This window comes from Loxodonta africana, chromosome 15, assembly GCF_030014295.1.
Source record: "Loxodonta africana isolate mLoxAfr1 chromosome 15, mLoxAfr1.hap2, whole genome shotgun sequence".
Classification (NCBI taxonomy): Eukaryota; Metazoa; Chordata; class Mammalia; order Proboscidea; family Elephantidae; genus Loxodonta; species Loxodonta africana.
The window spans coordinates 3,721,160-3,742,626 of NC_087356.1; the positions used below are offsets into that span (position 1 = coordinate 3,721,160).

Sequence of the window (21,467 nt, forward strand, 5' to 3'; positions counted from 1 at the left end):
CTTTTCTTTTCTAGGCATGCCATTCTTCATTTAATTAGTCATGGATTCTGCTTGTAGAAATGAGATTGTGACTGTTTGTTACAAAGCATCATTCAACTTCCTGTAACTAACCAGGCATAAACTAGGGAGCACATTTAAATTTGTACTCCCGGGGGCTAGAATCAGTGCTGGGTGGCATTGTTCATCTCAGTAGACTTTGGGTCACAGGCAGGCCTTGTCATTGTGTTTCGGAATTGAGGTGTGTGGCGCTAGCTGACCAGTTTTGTAGGTCTTGGATGATGGCAGTCTAGAGTTGGAGCTGGTGGTTTTGAGTATGGACCTGTTTGTTTTTTATACTGGTGCTAACATCGTGTGTACAACGTTCACGTCCACATGTCCCATCTCTCTGTTGAAAGCTGAATCACGGGAAGGCAGGACACCGGTACCTAGTGTTCTGATGTTGCTTCCACCCTGCTCTTTTCTCTACCTAACCACCCAGAACTGGTCTCCTGGCCAGCGAGCCACCCTTCCTTCAACATTGTACCCACCCACCACCTGGAAATGAAGTGCAGTCATGGACGACTTGGGATCCTCTAGACCAGCCCCAGGGCCTGCCTGCCTCCGTGCGGCCGTATCCTCAAAATGTCCATTTCTCTAGTTGCTGCTTGTGTGTGTGGAACGCACGCTGATGACCTTCTCTCATCTCCCATTTCTCAGGTCCCTCGTTCAAAGCAAGCAGTTTGAAAGCAGATAAAAAGTTAGAATTTGTTCCCACAAACCTGCACATACAAAGGATGAGAGTTCAAGACGATGGAGGATCAGGTAACTCTTTTTCTGACCCTCTTGTTGAGTCCACATTTGACTCTGTTTCCTTCTCAGTGCTCGGCCCCTGGGCTGCCCCACGCACGCCCCAGCCTTCCCAGCGTGTTCTCCTAGGCAGCTCGGAGAGGAGATGTGTCACAAAGACCTTTCATAAGGAACGCAAACCCCTTCCTCTGGTCTCTTCTTCCTCCTTCCTGCTTCCCCTTATGTTTCTGTGGCAGAAAGGTGGCCGTCAGTCGTGTTTCCAGAAGGGACGTTGTGTGGTTTCCTACAGTCCCGTGTGGCTCCACCCTGAGACATGTAGAAGCGCCTCTCTCTGGGATGATGGTGCTGGGCCCCAGCAGGCCCTCGGCCAGCCCAGGCTGTGGGATTAAGGGAACCAGAGGCTGCTTGGAAAAGGGCTGGTGGGGCAGGATCCTAGACTGGTGTGCCTGCCTCTGTAGCTGGCATGTCTACAGGCTTGAGCCCCGAGTAACGGAGAGGAGCTTTCTGTCATTCAGATCAGAACTACGACATTGTCACCATCGGGGCCCCAGCGGCACACTGCCAGGGTTTCAAATCAGGAGGTCTCCGCAAAAAGCTGCACAAATTTGAAGAGGCCAAGAAACAGTAAGTAGCTGGAGGGGCCTTGTTGTCTTTGAACCGCTGTCTGATGCTTTCCAAGTTCAAGAAATCAAAATATGGCCGCGAAAACATGCCAGCCATTCCAGTATGCTTTTGCGTGGTGGGAGGAGCTGCCTTGTGGAGCCTGTGCTGCTGTGTGTGTGTGTGTTTGTGTGTGTGTCTGTGTGCGTGTGAGAGAGAGAGACTGAGCTAGGTGAGTGATGAAGGCACCTGATTAGTGGTTCCTTCCTTCCAAAATGAGTAGCAAATTGTATTCATGGGAGCTGCTAATCCACCTTTAAAATGGTGTTCCAGGCGGCCATCCTGTGTGGCCTCTCCATTGGCTCAGCGGTCCTTCAGAGCTCACAATCAATTGGTTGAACACCACAAGATGTAAAGCCTGGAACAGGTTGTTTGCTTTCTAAAAGGACAGCTGTGATAAGCATTCCTAGTTTCAGACAGATCCAGTGGGCTGCACTGAGCTAACATCTTAAGTAGAAAGTTGCCAGGTAGGCAGGGCAGGGAAGGGCATTTCAAAACAAGGAAATGGCACAGGCAGTGGTGTGTGGCGAGGTGCAGCCAAGTGTATGGTGCCTGCAGGTAAGGAGCTGATGGGGAGACACAGCTTCCCTGCCAGCCTGCTCCGTGCCGGGCTGTGTGCTAGTGACCAGAGCTGACATATGTGGTCCCTGAGGAGTTCAGGGCCTTGCCTCTGAAGCAGATGAGTCAACAAGCACGGTTTAGAGTGATAGTGCCGTGAAATAGGCATGCCGAAGGTGCTGTGGGAGCCTGGGCAGAGCATGGATCTGGCTCGGAGACAGCTGCTGCACTGGACAATGTTACCTGTCAGGACTGGAATGCATCAGGGGTTCAGAGTCAGAAGTGGAGGTGATGAGTGTAGATGGTACTGTGAGATGGATGAACCGTGAACTGGAGTAAGCCGCATGAAGGTCTCAGGTCTGGGAAGAATAATTACGACTTGAGCATATGTTTAGGCTGATGGGAAAGATCAGGTGAGGTGGAAGAGAAGAGAACCTTGATGGAGCAGGGTTCAGGAGAAGATCAAAGAAAGCAAGATCAGGCAGTCCTAGACAAGACAAGAGAAGAAGACGGGATACAGAGAGATTTGGGGGGCAAGGAAGAGCAAACTGAAGGTATTGATGGAACAGCCTCTGCAGAAGGTGTAGTTGGAAGAGTCGGCCTTATCCATTGAGATGGAGTGGTCTGAGGATGGTGAAGCCAAGGCCCAGGGGATGTCAAGAGAAGCCAGCAGCAGGAGAGATGGGGAGCTTGCAGCCAGCGGGCCAGGCCTGACTGTGCTGCTGTGGCCGGCACTCAGGGCATGACTTGATAAAATGGACCATGGCAGGGTCCAGGTGGAGGGTGAAAGGTTAGGCGCAGTGGCTGGTTGGGGGGGTGAGGGGGTCAAAAGTGCAGCTAGGACCATCGCTGGCCATGGGGCGAGGCAGGTGGGGAGCAGGTGGGTGGAAGACAGTGTACTGCAGAGAGCCTGCCCCAGGCCAGTTGGGAGATGGGAGGAGAAGCTAGGACAATCCAGGGATAGGAGGAGGAAGGCCAGCCTCTAGGGCTGGCAGCATTTAGATACAAATGCAACGCTAAAGACAGACATCCTGGGAGACACCCAGAGAGCCTGCTTGGCCCCGATTCAGCCTCATGATTGGCCCCAAGGGCACTTCCCTAAGCAGACAAGCCAGATAACCAGGTGTGCCTCAGGAGTCACTGATTCCAGGGCTCCTGGGAGAATACAAAGAGGAGGAAACTTGTCCCACCACAGCTCTGCACAGCTGGCCAGAACATGTGTGTCTGCTGCGCCATTGCGTGTTGCTGTGTGGAAAGCGTGAGTGTGATCTGAAGACACTGTGTGGGTCCTGCTCCCGGAGGCCCCAAGGAGAAAGCTTGTTATTTCTTTGTGGCCCATCAGGAGGTGGGGCCACCCGGTGTCCCATCCCAGGAAGGTTGGGAGTGTTGATTGATACTTGGTTACGCTGCATGTTAAGAAAACAACTTCAGAACTTATTATTTCCCAAAATGCCCCGTTAGTACTTTTCAAATACATAAATTCTTGAATTTAATTTCCTAAGAGTATTGTAAAATCACGTGTGGATGTGGTTTTCGTTATTTAAGCTTTAAATGCCTATGCAACTTGCCCAGCAGTGGAGCATCTCCCTGGGGCTTAAGCACAAGGCAGCGCCAGGCTGACGTGAATGAACACATTTGGCCATTTCTAGCTTTAATCAACCCTATAGTCGGGAACTCAAAAAAAATCTTCAGTATCTTGACGAAAAGCACTTGGCTTTTTCAATTTTTTTTTTTTTGCATTTGGTATTTGCTAACAAATTGCTAATACTTCGTTTTGGTTCTTTTCTGTAGCAGTTTTGAGGAGTGTTGGTGAGTTCTCTGTCTGTGGAGAGAGTGTCTGTTGGGTCCTTGCTCTTGTGCAGAGAAAGCCTGTGCTGTGCTCTCCCTGGGCAGGGCTCCCCCTCACTGCCTGCCTTGTAGACAGAGATCACCCTTCCAACTGCAGCGTTCTTTGATAATGAATAGCAGCCTCCAGTCTACTGTTTTACCTGTCAAGTCTGGCAGCAGTGTGTCACGAAACTCAATCTGAGAGGAGAATGGCCACCTTCTATTTCTCCCAGAACAAGGAAGAGTCCAGGCCTGGGAAAGTCCCCCCAGGCGCTGGGTGTTCCAGGCAGCCCATTGGTACAGCTGGGGATTAATTCCTTTCCACCTTCCTTAAAAGAATCTTGGGGATGTTCATTTTTCACATCACTGTTACCTCTTATGTGAATGAAGCCAGCTTACATTTCATGGTACTTAGGATTTATGCAGATTTTTAAACCAGCTTCAAGGCCTTTGGTAAATGCCAGCCCAGATGTTGGCTGAACCTCACCTGGAAACTTCCTGGAAACTAACCTTCCTCAGGTTCCCTCTTAACCAGGACACCTAGACCTTCCAAAGCCCAACCTGGCCTAGTTACCCTCCACCCCTCCCCCATACACACAAGGTACACCTGAGACAGTGGACGGTGAAGGTAAGGGAGGAGGGTGTTAAGCAGAGGAGTTAGTCGTTCCCACCTGGAGGATGTAAGGGACTGAAGCCCAGTCAGATGGTCCCCAGGTCTCCTAACTTGTCTGCCCTGTGTGGAACCCAGCTCCCCTCACGCTCAGACGCTGCAGATGAATCCTGCTTTTGTCTCATGTCCTGAGTTACTGTTGGCCATCAGCCCCCAGCCTCTCCTGGCTGTGGCCAATGGACTCCACCCTAAGGCTCCCGGAATCCCAGTTTTCCATAGGTCTGAGGCAGAGGATCTGGGCTGGGGGCCCTAACTCGAGGTCCACAGACCACACTGAGGACTCTGCCTCCTGGGGCTGCCTCGGGGTCATCTGAGGAGGAGCTGGGGAGACAGGACAGCTAGTGGATCCCAGAGTCTCTCTTCCCTGGAGTTAAGACTTCCTGGGAGTACAGGAGCAAGATGTGGCAGTCTGCTTCAATATGATTTACAGCCTTGCAAACCCTACGGGGCAGGCTGTTCTGTCCTGCGGCGTTGCTGTGAGTCGGAAATGACCCGACAGCGGTGGGTTTGGAGTGGGTTAGGGGAGCGCATGTGTTGTGAAGCGGCAAGATGTCTGCACCCATTGTTCCTTCCACCTCCTTCGTGGGGCCCCGCCCTGTTTTCAGAACTAGGTAGTTGGGCACACTCGCTTTCATGTTCTTAGTCATCCCTGAGCCCCAGTCTCTGGAATTTACTTTGTCACCCCTCTTGTGTGCTTCACAGACTGTAAGTCCCAGATGACCATTATTAGAGCATGACCTCCCAGAATACAGGATGAGTCAACAGACCAAAATCAGACCTGGTGCCGTTGAGGAGATTCCGACTCATAGCAACCCTATAGGACAGAGCAGAACTGACCCATGGGATTTCTAGGGAGCAGCTGGTGGATTTAAACTGCTGACCTTTGGTTAGCAGCTGAGCTCTTAACCACTGAGCCACCAGGGCTCTCTCACGTTTTGGGGAGGGTATGTATTTATGTATAAGTTGAAGTATTTACCTATACATAACCACCTATATACCAAAAAAAGGAAAAAACCAAACCCGCTGCAGTGGAGTTGATTCTGACTTAAGCGACCCTATAGGACAGAGTAGAACCACCCCATAGGGTTTCCAAGGCTGTATCTTTAAGAAAGCAGACTGCCACATCTTTTTCCTGAGGAGCAGCTGGTGGGTTTGAACCTCTGAACTTTGGTTAGCAGCTGAGCGCTTAACCCCTGCACCACTGGGGCTCCTCCTCATCTGTATACACGTATGTATGTCTACATACAGCACATATTATAGATGTGCTCTGAATATCTGGGAAGAGTAGACTTTTTAAAATCCTGTTTTCAGATTGTTTTTTTTTTTTAACTAAACTGTCTTCCACGTTGGCGGTTCATTTGGAAGGGCGACTGCAGGTTGGACAGTGTGTGCGCATCTCACTGTGAAATGGCTCCTCGCACTGCGCAGGCTGGGCCGCGGTCGGCTGCATGGGCTTCAGGCAGATCCATTGTTTTTTCTTGTGGCGGTGTGGACTTGTGGTGTTTTTTTCTTTCGGGGGTGTTTGGGTTTTTGGTATGTGCATGTCTGTCCTGTAGTCAAACAAGGGGAGGGGTGGGGGCAGTTTCCTGGGTAACCCTCCTCTGGGTCACTTGAGAAAGGGGCCGATGGGGAAGGTACTCAGTCCTGACTCTTGTGACCCTCAGCTCCAGCAGAAGTGACGGAGAGTGTGGTGAAAGGCACCTTCTGTCCTTAACCCTCTCCCTCTTCCCCAATTTCAAAGGGCAGCTTTTTGAGGGGACCAGTCAGAGCCCTTCATTCCTTGTACTCAGATCACAACTTCAGACTCTTGGGAGGAAACCGCCATGTTGTTGGCTTATATGTCTCCTTCCTGTTTTCCTTGGCTCCCTCAGATGGTCCTAACAATAAATTTATAATATTGGCTTGATTTGGGATCTTATGCTAAGAAACATACAATTTATTGTCTCCGTCTAGTAGGGCTAAACGTGCCCGCCAGGCCCCACGCAGCTGGAGGACGTGGATTTGGTTCTCCGGAGCCCCCTATTTGCGGTTGGGCTGCAGCTTTAGCATCAGGCCCCTAGACACACATGCCGCTGGGTGGTGAATGGGCGAGGAAGGAGGAAGGACAGGTTTTCAAAGCCACCGAAGTGTTGGAGCCTCTCATTTGATTTGGCACTTTTCTCCGCCTCCTCGTCATCTGATGGGACATGACTTTCCAGGATAGAGAAGTCCTGGAGCCGGAGAGGAGTTCCGGGAAGCCCAGTTTTCTGGAGACGTGGTGGGGTCAGACTTGTGGAAGAGGAGAACTATGGGTGTGTTCACAGAAAGTGAAGACCTGATTGGCCAAATGAAAAAACAGAAGTATCTTGTGACGGAACCCAGTACCCGCTGCAGAGCCTCGCCCTTCACTGTGATAAATTGGCCCCTTCTAAAAAAAAAAAAAAAAATTTTTTTTTTTTTTTTTTTTTTTTTAGAATAAGCAGACCCCACGTCTCCTTTTAAGAACTCTTTACAAGTTGACAGATGAGGTTCTGAGGTGAAAGATTTGAGGCATCTGGGTAATTTACTGGGTATGATCGTTCAATATCTATACATGTATGTACACGTGGCACAAATACAGATCCATATGCATCTAGATAAAAGGTGTAATATTTGTATTTCAGTATTTCAAACGATTTTGTAGACAAAAGGATCCCCTAAGATTTACCCATCAACAATTAGACTTTCCTGGGAAAACACCTCGGAGGAGCAGAATGCTTTATTTTAGCATTAGCTAGATGCGTGGGAGGATGCTGCTGAGTCATTGATTCAAGAGAACCCCTTAGAATCTGTTCTTACTCCTTCTAGTACGTCATCCAGCTGCCAGTCCATAATCTACATACCACAGGACATCGTCAGAGCAAAGGAGATTATCGCCCAGATCAACACCCTGAAAACCCAAGTTAGTTACTATGCAGAGCGGCTCTCCAGGGCTGCCAAGGACAGGTCCGCCACTGGCCTAGAAAGGACGCTGGCCATCTTGGCAGATAAGGTAGGAGGGCCACCCTGCTACGCGGTATGGGTGGGGGGTTCCCTTGGGCTCCTGGAAGCCACCGGATGCCCCGGGGCAACCCAGGCGTGCTTAGAGCTATCCACACAGTGGACTGACATTGAGACAAGCTTGAAAGATCTAACTTCAGATCTGGTTCTCCCAAAGGCCCAGAGAGGGTTGGTGATTTGCCCATGGTCACAGAGCTGGATGGGGACAGGCCAAGGACAGCCCAGGATTCATGACTTTCAGCCACTGCCTGCAAGTCCACAGGGGTCATTTTTTTGAGACTGCTCCATGCTATTCTTAGTAATCACCTACTCTATTCAGCAGATTTTTTGAGGCATTTTTATTGTACTTGGAATTTGAAAAACAAGCAAACAAAACTATTATGCAAACATAAGATAAGAACAAGATAATTTTATTGGATTATATATAATCAATAAACTAGCTTCAAGGCACTCTGGTGGCGCATTGGTGAAGCGCTTAGCTGCTAACCGAAAGGTCAGTGGTTGGAACCCACCAGCTGTTCCACAGGAGAAAAGATCTGGCAATCTGCTGCTGTAAAGATTAGAGCCTAGGAAACTGTATGGGGCAGTTGAGTCGGAATCCACTCGATGGCACAGAACAGCCCCTATGTAACGGTTAAGATTCCTTTCTGTCTTTGCAGTCTCTTTAGCAGATTGACTGCAGTACATCACCTTCTAGTTTAATGCTAATTCAGTAATAAAAATAATAATAAAAAATAGCTTCTAGTTAACCATGATTTGAACCTGATGAAAAATACGTAAATATTAGTCCACAGTTGGGGAGTGGAAACATCAGACCGTTTTGATGACACTGTTTCGAATTACTCGGTCTTAACACACACGTGTTCACACTCCCACACTCACACACACACCCCTACACACCGTAACTCTGATCACACCTCCACACTGACATCCGAGTGAGCTCTTCCCGATCGCAATGTGTTATATCCTCACGTGTGTTCACAGCAGAAGGATTGAGAGCCGGGGGTTAGATACACAGGAAAAAGACGGTGTTGTCAGAAGTGAAATTAGACTTCATAGAACCCCTGATTCATACCGAATTCCCCTGAAACAGAAGTGGTATGCCAAGGATCCATTTGCCCAGAGTCTAGGGCTTCAGGCATTAGATGCTGAGGTACAAAAAGATAAGATTGGAAGTTGGAGGGCCATCAGAAAGTTGGCAAAAGCGGAGATCACTGTTGCTCTTTTCAGGCCCATCCCTGGGAATGGCAGGTCAGGGCAGGTAGGGGTCAAAGAATGAATGCCAGAGAAGATGTCATGACCTTCCCACATCTTTCTTGTGGTCTTCAGTCTTCTTGGTGGGGAATTATATTTTTTATTTATTTTTTTTTGGTGAAGATATACCCAGCAAAACAAACAGCAGTTTTTATGTGTACAACTCAGTGACGTTAATCATAGTTTTCAAGTTGTGCATCCATTCTCACTATCCTTTTCCAGATTATTCCACCTCCATTGAGGTCAACTCACTGCCCCCTAAGCTTCTCATCTGATCTTTCAAGTTGCGGTTGTCAGTTTGATCCCATATAGATAATTCTTTAAAAGAGCACAATGCTCAAGGCAGACATTCTTTACTAGTTCAGCTAACTTATTGTTTGGTTTAAAGATGACTTCAAGGGATAATTTCTGTTCAGTGTTTAAGCTTTGAAGATTATATCTCAGAGCAGTTATTTCAGGGGTTCATCCAGCTTCAGTGGGTCTAGAAATTCTGGACGCTGTGAGCATTTGAAATTCTTTTTCACGTTTCCCCCTTTTGATCAGGACTCTTCTATAGAATCTTTGATCAAAACACTTAGTAATGGTAGCCAGGCACCATCCAGTTCTTCCCATCTCATGGCAACGGAGGCAGTTGTTCACGGATGTGGGTAGACATGCATTCCAGTTCCTCCTCCAATTCCTGACCCTCGTTTGCCTCTGCAGTTCCGGACGAATACAGTTGGTGGAGAATTCTTGCTAAGATTCAGTCCAAGCCCACCATGCTGCAGTGTGCCTTTAAGTTCAGACATTCTGGGTGGTGTCACTGTGAACAGCAGAAGGGAGGCATACTGGACCTCAGGCCAGATCTCCTTCTGTATGAGAGGACAGGCCTGTCTACCCCATGCCCAAGGGCTCAGTGGCTCTGGTTTATGTGTGCCTGCAGACCCGGCAGCTGGTCACAGTCTGCGACTGCAAGCTTCTGGCCAACTCGATCCATGGTCTGAATGCCGCACGACCCGACTACATTGCCTCCAAGGCCTCCCCCACCTCGACCGAGGAGGAGCAGGTGATGCTCAGAAATGACCAGGACACCCTCATGGCCAGGTGGACGGGGAGAAACAGCCGATCTTCTCTGCAGGTGGACTGGCATGAGGAGGAGTGGGTGAGTCTGCTGCGGGGACCGCCTCCCACCAAGGACTCAAGTTGAACGTTAGAAGCCTGTTGCCAGTCTTTGCCCATGGGAGGTGCCTGAAGGATTTGTGAACAGAGTTCAGATTTCCATATCACATGGCCCTTGAGCAACCGTGTTTAGGGAGGGAGACTGGAATTTCAAGTCTTGTGTCCAGCTGAGGAGAAGGACTGTGCTGTGGGCTGGGTAAGCCTCAGACATGGCTGTGAAGGAGGTGAATCTTTTCCCAAGAGCCCTTCCTTGTTGGAGGTCCTCCCTCGTCTCCCTGTCATCTGAGCCCTCTCCAGCCCCTGGCTGGTTGAATCACCCGAGCCTCTCCCACTCCCTCAGCGCTCTGCCTGCAGTTAGCCTTCCCAGGGAACTGTTCTGGGACATGTGTCCAGAGATGTGTGGGCTTAGGTGCAGGGGCGGGGAGGCGGGCGGGAGGATTTGGGAGATGCTGCTGCTGAAATGCATCCTATTACTGCCTCCTCAGAGTTGGCGCTGAGAGCAGAATGTGTCTCTTGGGGGACCGACACATCATACAACTTACTTTTGTCGTTGTCGCGACTATAGTTCAGCAGCGTTGGGCCACGAAGCACTAAATAACTAACCCGCAGCCCAGGGCCCCTCCAGCTCTGGCGTCCTGTAGTCTGTGTGGGTTCCCACAAACCACTCCCTGCTCCTCCTCCCCATCCTCGATATCAGTGGTTTCTGTTCCCCTCCATCAGAACGGGACCTCCTCCTCTGAGTGTGTGATGGCTGTAGGTCTGCAGTGGAGGGAGTTGGGGACGAGACTGGCTCCCTGGGCTCTGTGGCCCTGTCTGCCTGTACCAGAAGGCAGCCTCTGTGACAGTTACTACAAACATCTTCCAGACTTTAAAAACAATGACCAAAGGAGATTGATTCATCTTTTGAAAAGCAGCTGCAACCATAATGGGGAATTATGGATCACCTCAGTGTTTTTGAATCTTACAGTGGTGTAATCTTGGCCATGGCCAAGGCAGGGTGGAGGGGGCTGGTCTGTGTTCTGTTTTGTTTTTTGCATTGGAGAGCTGACCCAAACGGGGCCTTTTGGTTGGAAGGAGAAAGTGTGGCTGAACGTCGACAAGAGCCTGGAGTGCATCATTCAGCGGGTGGACAAGCTGCTGCAGAAGGAGCGTCTGCAGGGCGAGGGCCACGAGGACGTCTTCCCCTGCGCTGGCGGCTGCCCCAGCAAGAAAGGTAACTGGCGTAGCCGCGCCTACTGGATCCGACCGGAGGACTCCTTCTGCGATGCCCCCTCCTCACCATGCCCCTCCGCCACGCCGTCTGCTGCATGCCACCCTCACCTGACCACACGTGCGTATGCATCCATGCTTCCCAGCCGCCGCCGCCACCTCACGCCATGCCACTTTGTCCACCTGTGTGTCTACCTCCATGAACCCCTCCCCGAATGCAGACTGCCTGGAGGGCTGCCAGGCAGAGCAGGGGCCGCAGTGTGTCCAGCGGCAGGCAGAGAGGGCACAGGCTCCAGCTGTCTTCCCGTGTGGCTGGAGCCCAGGCATGAGCTGATCAGGGTGCTCCTGTGTCCACGGCAGTGAGGGCGGAGCTCCTGGGCTCATCAGGTTTTTAAACCAGTCCGAGACCCTGAAAGAGGCCTGGGTGCAGATGGCTGTCTACCGGGACCGTTTACTGCACTGGGAATTGGTAGACTCAGGAAAGGATGAGCGCGCAGGGACACAGCTGGAGAGGTGTCACCAGGGCCACCAGACTTGTTGAAAGGCTGGTTGTTGTTTAGCTGGGTGTGCTTCCGTGTAGGAGAGTCGTGTAGCATTGGGACTTGTTGATAACTCAGGGGTAGAACCACATTTCTATGCTTCACAGGGGCTGAATTAGGTCCCTCTGTTCAGCACCACTCTCCCAGAGAGCCCTGTCATGGGCCCGCCCACACATCAGAAACAGGCTTCTGTCTTCAGAGATGCACGTCATCACCCTGGCCCGTGGTCACCAGCCTTGAAGCTAGGCAGTGTATCCTTTCAGAACACGCAGATCCTTGGTCCCTGGATTTCAGGGACCTCCCGCCTTTTCCTCAAAGACCTGGAGAGGATTATGGGCCAGAAAGCTAAGATCTGACAAACCTCGCTTCTGCTGCCTCTTTGCACACTTTTGGAAGTTATAAGTCATAGCGAGTAAGGCCCGGAGCCCTGGTGGCTGCCAGCCAGAAGGTCGGCAGTTCAAATCCACCAGCTGCTCCTTGGGAACCCTGCGGAGCACTTTTACTCTGTCCTATAGGGTCGCTGTGAGTTGGAATCGACTCGGTGGCAACGGGTTAAGTAAGACCCAGATGTTCCGGGGATAGGCTTCATATACTGAGAGTTGTAAAATTCTGAACTGGTTGAGTTTCATTTAAGGTGGGGTCCTGCTCCTTTATCATAAGAGCCTCTTGATAAATCCTTCTTCCGTTTATAAGGTGTGCCCTTTGCCTTTCTGGTCTGCCTGCAGTCTGTTTTCAGGGCAGTATTTCATTCGAGCCTCTGTTTCAACAACACTCATGTTCTCTGCTCTTCCGTCCACAGGGGGTTAAGCTTAGCTTCCCCAGACACGTGATTGTTCATGGAACTCCTTTGTCTCTACTTATGATGAGTTTCTTTATGTCAATTGTGTTTGTTTTTAACTTTTGTCAAGATTCGTTACTCATTTCTCTTTAGTATTGTCTTATTTGTAATGTCAAAATTTCTCTGAAGTTACAAAATGAGTAACTTGTTGGATTTTTTTTAAATGCAAGAGTTAATTTGTTTAATCGGATATGCTGTATATCCATAACTTAAATGTCATTTTTGAAGGCACATCCTGTATTGTATAAACGCAGAAACACTCAAATGCAGGTGTAAAGCTATTTACATGAATATCTATGCTGTTTAGGGCTTGACGTGTAATTGTGTTGCCACAAAAGCTCTGTTGTGATCATGGGAATATGAAGCAGACGTATGAGAGAATCTAGCTCTGCTGATCAGTACTCAAAGAGTTACATGAAACCATATGCCGCTAAATTAACTCCAGAAGGTCCTTCATTTAAAAATCTTTAGCTTAGCTGAGAAGCTGTCAGACTTCAGTGAGATCAGGATCAGAAAGAACCAGGCTTGTGAACTCATTTTGGTCAGTTCCTTGACCTCAAGTTCCAGACCTTGTACTTGTTTTGACTTTTTATGCTATTCCAAGCTACTGCAGCAGTTGTTTTGGCTTAATGTGTAGGTTGTGTTCGCACCAACATAGATATTTTATACAAGCAACTCTCCCTCTTGGGAAGACAAGGTGTTATGACTTTCCATTCCCGCTCTCTGTGCCATCCTGGGACCTTGGTTTTCATCTTTCACCAAGGAGCTGCCCCTTCTCAGCTCGCCCTTCTACAGAACTGATCAGGGATTTAACTGCAGGTGGGATCACACAGGGCCAGGGCTCTGTGGGGACCAACTGGCGAGTCCCTGCCAGCTGGTACCACAGAGGTCCCTTAAGCTGCCCTTTGCTTCTCCTGTTTTCCCCGTAAGTGGTCCACAGCATGCCTGCGCTCCCTCCTGCCATGGCATACTGCCATTGTGCTGTCAGGATTGGGTAGCTTCCATTGCTTTCTTCGTGGATGTTCCCACCTTCTCATACCCAAAGAGTCATTCGAACACTGGACCAGGTTTCCTTAACCTGGAGTCTATAGCTGCATCCCAGTTTCGTGTACCCTTGAGATCATATGCTAACATTTGTATGTGCTTGGAGAGAAAGTCCGTAATGGTCATCAAATCTCAAGGAACTTCATGACCTAAGAAATTGCAAGCTGCTGGCCTGGGCGTCCCAGAGAAGACTTCTTCTCTCTCCTTTGATTAAAAGATTACCAGCCAGGGTTTAATCCCCGATACCTTCACAGGAATAGTCCCAACCCAGCTGTTTGGGATCACCACGGAAGCTCGTAAAAACAGGCTCCTAGACCTTCTTCCTCGTCCAAAGACAGAATCTGGAGGAGGGGTTAAGGGGGGATATGCGCAAATCTGTAATTTTTTCAAGGCCCAAGTGATTCTGATTAGCCAGACAGAAATTTAAGAATCATTGCCCTGTGTCACTCTACCGGTTTCTGTTAGGTGTAGATGGTCTTGAGATATTTGGGTTAAAACAAAGGGGTTGATGTCTTCAACTTACAGAGGCTTTGAAATTTTCTTTATTATCTACCCCTTTTGCCAGTTCAAGAAGTCATTTCCAGGGATGATTAAAGAGAAAGGGACCACTCGCCACCCCCTTCTTTTTTTTTTTTTTTTTTTATTTAATATATTGTGCTTTAGGTGAAGGTTTAGAGAGCAAAAGAGTTCCCATTCAACAATTTGTACACAGAATGTTCCAAGACAGATTTCGCAGTCCCCCCAGTGTGTCAGTACTCTCCCCATTTCCACCCTGGGTTCCCTGTTACTTTTTGTCCACCTTTCCTACCCCTTCCTGCCTTCTTGTCTTTGTTTTTAGACAGATTTTGCCCTTTTGGTCTCATATAACTGTTCTAAGGAGCTCATCTCTCTCGGGTGTTACTGTTTATTTTGTAGGCCTGCCTGTTGTTTGGCTGAAAGGTGGCCTCTGGAATGGCTTCAGTTCCATGTTAAAAGGGTGTCTTAGGGCCATAGTCTTGGGAGTTCCTCCAGTTTCTATCAGACCAGTAAGTTTGGTCTTTTCTATGGATTTGGCTTTTGTTCTACATTTTTCTCCTGCTCTGCCTGGGACCCTCTGTTGTGATCCCAGTCAGAGCAGTCAGTAGTGGTAGCCAGGCACCATCTCGTTCTTCTGTTCTCTGGGTCATGTAGGCTGTGATTCATGGGGTCCATTAGTCCCTTAGACTAATTGCTCCCTTGAGTCTTTGGTTTTATCCATTCACCTTTGTATCAGCCAGGATGAGACCAATGGTTATATCTCAGATGGCCACTTGTAAGCTTTTAAGACTCCAGACATGACTCACTAAAGTAGGATGTAGAGCGTTGTCTTTATGAACTATGTTATGCCAGTTGACATAGATGTCCCTGGCTCTATGGTCCTCACCCTTCAAGCCTGGTAACTTCGTTTGCTTCCGTCTAGGAAGTTTCCATGACTGTCTCTGTTGTGTGTTACATTGTCTGTATTATATATGTGCAAAATCTACAAATGCGTATGTGGTAGTATCCACAACCCAACCTATGTGTGCAGGTAGGTGTGCTCCCTTGCACCCTCCCACTCCTCTTCAGCATACCTCTCTGCCTGTATAGCCATCTGTTGATTCTTATTTGTTAACACTGTTGTTGTAAGGTTGTCTGTGTTATGGCGATTACCGTGACATACCCCTTTATTGGTGTGTGCCTCTCAGTGCCTTCCTTTGCCTTGGTCCTGTTGTGCTGACTTCCCTCCTATTGTGTATTGTCTTTCCCTTTACCAGCACTGACATGCGTCTTCTTTCTAATTGGTGGTTTTCCCTCCCTCTCCCTCCCCATACCCCTCAAAGAATGTATGTGTGTGTGTGAGAGAGAGACAACTTTTTCTTGATTTTTTTTTATAGTAGTGGTCTCATACAATATTTGTTTTTTTGTGGTTGACTTATTTCATTCAGCATAATAATCTCCATGTTCAACCGTGTTATGAGATGTTTCATGGATTCATTATTGTTCTTTATCGCTTCATAGAATTCCATTGTATGTATATACCAGTTTGTCCATCCATCCATTGATGGGCATTTAGCTTGTTTCCATTCTTTTGCTGTTGTGAGAAGCACTACAGTGAACATGGGAGTGCATATGTCTATTCGTGCTACGGCTCTTATTTCCCTGTTGTATATACCTAGGAGTGGGATTGCTGGGCCATAGGGTATCTCTATTTCTAGATTTTTAAGGAAACACCACACCATTTCCCATAGCAGTTGTACCATTTTACATCCCCACCAGCGGTGTATAAGACTTCCTTACCATCGTGTGTTTTTTGTTTTTTTGACTAGTGCCGCTATTGTCAGGGGCTACCCCTTCTTGGTAATTCAGGCTGTAATGCCCTCCCCTCACCTGTACCTGGGGACCACAGAGCACCCTTCTGCCCCAGGAGGAGGCAGTCAGCCAGCAGAGGCTGTAATGTCTTCCCCTGCACCTGTACCTGGGGGCCACAGAGCACCCTTCTGCCCCAGGAGGAGGCAGTCAGCCAGCAGAGGCTGTAATGCCTTCCCCTGCACCTGTACCTGGGGGCCATAGAGCACCCTTCTGCTCCAGAAGGAGGCAGTCAGCCAGCAGAGGCTGTAATGCCCTCCCCCTGACCTGTACCCCGGGGGCCACAGAGCACCCTTCTGCCCCAGGAGGAGGCAGTCAGCTGGCAGAGGCTGTAGCAGGAAGTACCTGCGCATTTCAGAAGAACCCCCAAAGGCCTTCTGAGGCCTGGGTTCTCCTTTCTCAGAAGAAGTCTCTGTGAAGCTGATTTTAGCTGTTCTTGGGGTATCTGAAATGATCTCATTTCAATATACTAAAGACATTATTATCACAGAAAAATTGAAACATAAACTCTTACTCCATCCAAGTGTTTCCTTTTCAAATTTACTTTCTTTCAAGTAACACCCAGTTAACTTAGTTTTGAAGGGAAATGTGAAATTGAAATGATCGTTTTCCAGTCAGCGACTCTGTATAAGTGAGATTAAATTAAAACTGATACTTCCTGAGGGAGCCGGAGGAACATTCTAATCCCAGACTTCCCGTAAATCACAGAAGTTTTGTACTGGCTTTAAACGTTGACTACTGGGGTAGATTTATTTGGCATATGTATTTTGGTTTCATTGCCAGATCTGAAATCTTTGAATCTCAGCAGTGAATCTGTAGCCCAGCTTTCACCAAGGCCTTAGTGAGTCAGGATGGTGGGCTCTGGATTGTGGACTCTCAGTATACTGGTCAGCCTCTCTCGTTACAAGTTTGCTTCTAGATGTCGTGAGCCAACACGGGGCTCGGCCACGTACACTGTCATTTACGTGCACGTTTTTTCTGAGGCGTTTATCACATCCTACTGTGTTAGCGCACTCGTCTTGGAGAGTTTTTGATGTTGCAGTATTAGCAGCATGAATGTTGATACTCTTGAATCAGGCATTGTACCACCAAGAGGGCTCAGCTGTGTTGCAGCAGCCGCGTGCCGTGGCGTAAGTCTCAGTGAAGAGGCAGACAGGCACCCGGGCCTCCTCACTGTGGCTGCGTTACTGCCAACTGCCTGTGTGCCTGCTCTGAGTGTCGAGTTGTTCGTGTTTGAACCACGTTCCTGCTCCTTAACCCTCCGTGTTGCCCTCCATTTCTGTGCAAATGGCAGCCCCCCTCCTGACGAGTCCAGCCCAGGTACGTGCTTTCTGCCCGAGGCTCCTGCAGGTTTCTTTTTAATATTCAGGTAGTGTTGGTAGCTGAGTTATCAAAGGTTGCCTTATGCTTTCTGAGTTAGGAAAATATTTTAGGAAACCTTTCACTGTAGGACATGGAACACCTTTCCTTAGTTCTGGTGAGAGACCAGGTGGGATGAGGGAGCTGAAGCAGGCAACCACGTGGATGTTTTTCAATTTCCACACCCTGAAGCCATCTGGCATGATTAATGCCCTCAAGCACAATGGGCTTCCTGACAGGGCCGATTGATTTAGAGAGGTACGTGTTTGTAAATTGTGCTTTCTGCAGTTTTACCTGAACTGTGAACATTACATCAAAGGAGTACCTGTTACGGTCAGATAACATGTATTCGCCCAAATGTTCCACGAAACCACCCAGCATCCTCTCCTCTGAGTCCAGATGTGGCTTTAGAATTCTTACCAGGTGGTGCTGTGGGCCTCAGGTGGAGTTAGCACTGCAAATGGGATCTTTTAGCTATACTTGGATGTAGAAAGGAACCCTGGTGGTGCAGTGGTTAAGAGCTATGGCTGCTAACCAAAAGGTCAGCAGTTTGAATCCACCAGCCCCTCCTTGGAAATCCTATGGGGCAGTTCTATTCTGTCCTTTGGGGTCACTGTGAGTTGGAATCAACTCATTGGCAATGGGTTTGTTTTTTTGGTTGGATGTAGAAATGAGTGTTTATGGCTCTAGTTCAGGGGTCAGGAGTCGGCAAACGTGGCTCCAGGCCAGATCCTGCCTGCCTCCTTTTGTAAGTAATGCTTTATCGGAAACCAGTCCTGCCCGTTGTTTCGCATTACCTATGGCAGTTTTTACACTGCAGTGCCAGAGCTGAGCAGTTGTGACAGAGACCCTGTGGCATTCAAAGCTTAAAATATTTTCTGTCTACCCCTTAGTGAATTTCTGCTGACCTCTGATCTAGTTCACATTGTGCTTCTTGGATGTGGTTTGTGGTTTTTCCGAGCTGAAAGTGAGCCCCCAATAATCTGTTCTTTGTTTTTTCTTATACTCCAGAAAACAGCTACAGGATCGGTCTGATCATGAGATCCAGACCGCATAGGAATATAGGCTAGCAGGACGCCGGTTTGTGTCTATAGCGCAGCAAACCAGTGATTGCGGGATTTACCGGATCATTCTTGTCGGTTGTCACCGAATCCTCCTCTGGTCACACAGCACCATTAATTCAGCTCACTGTGGTAGCTCTGGGCAGCGGTCTCCAGAAGCCCGTGCGAAATTGGCCCATCAGTGGGCTCATCTGATTTGGGCGCATCATACTCTCCTAATTTGCTCCTAGCCCCTTCACAGTTTCTCTTTTCCCCCAAAACCAGTGTGACCTTGAGCTTTCAGTGGGTCTCCGGCCCCAACCCCTCAATCCTCAGGGTTACTTAGGACTGGGTCGATCCAGAGATAGTTGGTTTTGGTCTCTTCCTCCCTGTTACCTCTCCTGGGGCCGTTCCTTACCCTCCCCCTTTATATCTGACTCTGGACGTCCACCTCCACACACAGCCCAGCGTCTTCAGACTGAGCAGATTCTTCCCTGAGCATTGGTGGTGGTGAAGTTGGGGCCATACCCAGCAGGAAATGGAGTGGTGGTGTCATGGACCTGGACCCTACAAGTTCAGGGGTCTTTTAGACTCTGGCTTGGTTCTCGGAAGTTTGTAGAACGAGTGCCAAGTCTGGTGAGTTCTCAAGCAGCACACAGACAGCACCTGGCCTTGTAGGACTGTCCTTGTTTTATGTCAGCTGTGTCATTTCTAGAAGCAATGGTGGCTTTTCCACAGTTGATGTCAAATGGGCTGTAAATGGCCACCAGCCAGGGGTTCCCCTGGCTTTTCCTGTGGACTTGTATTTACTCTGCTTTAAAACACTTGTGTGTGTATACACAAATGCTTGCACACCACACACACGCATACTTTTTCCCCACTCCCTCGCCCTTATTAGTGAGGAAAAAAAAAAAAAAAAGCAGGGTGTGGCCTTGAAAGAGCCCTTCACGGTTACTTAAAGCATTATGGTCCGTGTACTGGCTGTGAGTCAGCGGATGTTTTCCCTTAGCAACAAGACAGGGAGCTTGCTCCAGAAAGTGAATCAGCGACGTTGTTGAGGACGCTGTTGAGTTGACAGATATTTTTTTTCGGAGCAAGACCTTTTCAGTGCAGGAAGCCAATTGTAAAGCCTTCACCAACCCCAATATTGCAGCCACCTCTGTTTGACTAGATCCTAGGTAGAAATCTCATTCCTGCTCGTGAAATTCATTTTGTTTGGAAATTTTTCTGTTTCTCCTCATATTGACCCAAAATGTGTTATACCCTCCAACTCCTGGCCTCTCCTCAGCACATGCAGCCTGACTTAAGAAGTAACACGGACTTCAAAGTCAGACAGACACGTGTACAAGTGCCAGTTCTTCTTGTGTCTCCGGGGAAGGCACTGTCTCTTAGCTTGTTTCCTTGGCTGCGTTAATAAACCATCTCTGTGGAGAGAAAACAGCCATAAGGTGAAGCCCTAAAAGGCATTGCAGAAATGGTGGTCGACACTCTTATTGCGCTCAGGAGTCCTTTCCCAGGCAGATAGTAGGCTCATCTCCCGCCCAGGTCCACCTGGCTTTTCCAGGACAAACATCCTAGCGCTTTCTAACCCTTCCTCCCATAACTGAGTTATTCTCATATGAATATTATTTGAAGAGAAGTAAGTAGAATCAAAACCCGTTGTACGAAGAGGGCACACTTAGATAAGACCATTTGTAAATTACAGCATTTTCAGGTTAATTATACGTGCAAATGCATGTTCCTTTAAGAAGCAAATTAAAATTTGGCAACATTTGTTCTAAGAGCACTTACTTCTTCAAAGCAAAACAAACCTGTTGCCATCAAGTTGATTCCAACTCATAGCGACCCCACAGGACCGAGTATAACTGCTGCATAGGTTTCCAGGGAGTGGTTATTGGATCTGAACGGCTGACCTTTTGGTTACCAGCCGAGCTCTTTAGCACTGCGCCACCAGGGCTCCCATTTGCTTCTTAGTGAAAAATAATTCTAACGGCTACCTACCTACCTTTCCCTAAATTGTCTGACTATTAAAGCTTAATTCTCATTTACCCTTTTTGGTAGTTGCTGAATGTCATTAATGTGTATTGAAAAGAGTTTTTCAAAGAAGCGAAAATCCGATCACTGAGGATTTTAGAGGAAGGAGGAGACTTGGCTGTTATGCAGTACAAGCCCCCGGGTTTGTCGAGGAGGACCCTGTGGCTGAGGGGTTGGGGCACTTGCCCCGTCCCTCTCTGCTCAGTGTTTGCAGGGCCTGTGACTCACATTTTCTGCTTCCCAGTCCAGGCTCCTTTGTCACCATGATTTATTTGCTAAGGTCTTTCTGTTGTACACTTTCTAAAATTAAGCTTGCTTTTTTTCCGTTACAAATATAGATTCTTGTCCACATACAACATGCTTGCATATACAGCTAGATTAGTTCCAGTTTTTAAACTGCCACATATACATACTTGAAAATCTGCGTTAACCAACACTGAGTATTAAAAAAAAAAGAAAACAAACCCGTTGCCATCGAGTTGATTCCAACTTATAGTCAACCCTATAGGACAGAGTAAAACTGTCCCATAGTGTTTCCAAGGAGTGCATAGTGGATTTGAACTGCTGACCTTTTGGTTAGCAGCCATAGCTCTTAGCTACCACGCTACCAGAGTTTCCATCCTGTTGCACATTTTAGGTATTTCTCTAAATTTCTCCACAAAGGGCAAACGATACAGTTTGAGAGAGCAGAGCTAAGTTTTCCCTCTCTCTGTTTCTTAGATTTTGTTTGCCTAAGACAGAGTTTGCCTTCACTGCACATGCAGCCCCCGTGGCCTTCCCCAGGTGCTGCGATGTTGTCTGAGAGCATTCTGGGGTTCGCGCCCTCAGTCCCAAGAGGACTCGTGCTGCCCAGCTGCACCCCACCACTTCTCACCATGTTTGGCATGGTGGGCTCACCCGGCGGTGATGTTCAAATGCCTATTTCTGGACTGGTGACCTATTAAAAATGTAACTGACGAGGGCCTGTCTTCTCTCTTCCAAATTGGAAGGGAAAAAGAGTAAAAGCCAAAGATACCTTTCATCCCTAAGCTTCTATTTTTAAAAGTTGTTTTGGTGCAGGGTCAAAGTTTCTTTATATCCTTAAAAGAAAGCTAAGGCAGAAATAGATG

At 48.4% G+C, this 21,467-nt stretch overlaps 1 protein-coding gene across 11 annotated transcripts in view; it reads left to right on the plus strand.

Moving 5' to 3' along the window:
- Window positions 1-21,467, plus strand: part of INPP4A (inositol polyphosphate-4-phosphatase type I A) — a 171,692-nt gene that overhangs the window by 105,645 nt on the left and 44,580 nt on the right. For 9 of the 11 annotated variants that reach the window (XR_010317889.1, XR_010317888.1, XR_010317887.1 and 6 more), the window contains 5 exons: window positions 697-801; window positions 1,302-1,410; window positions 7,328-7,511; window positions 9,696-9,914; window positions 11,006-11,261. Coding sequence is in view for 8 of the 11 variants with exons in the window: in XM_064268432.1 (XP_064124502.1) it covers window positions 697-801; window positions 1,302-1,410; window positions 7,328-7,511; window positions 9,696-9,914; window positions 11,006-11,261 (873 nt within the window). In the remaining 3 variants the exon portion in view is untranslated. Of the gene's footprint in view, window positions 1-696; window positions 802-1,301; window positions 1,411-7,327; window positions 7,512-9,695; window positions 9,915-11,005; window positions 11,262-15,399; window positions 15,407-17,219; window positions 17,246-21,467 lie in introns of all 11 variants that reach the window. The other 2 variants (XM_064268438.1, XM_064268435.1) reach the window with 2 other exon arrangements.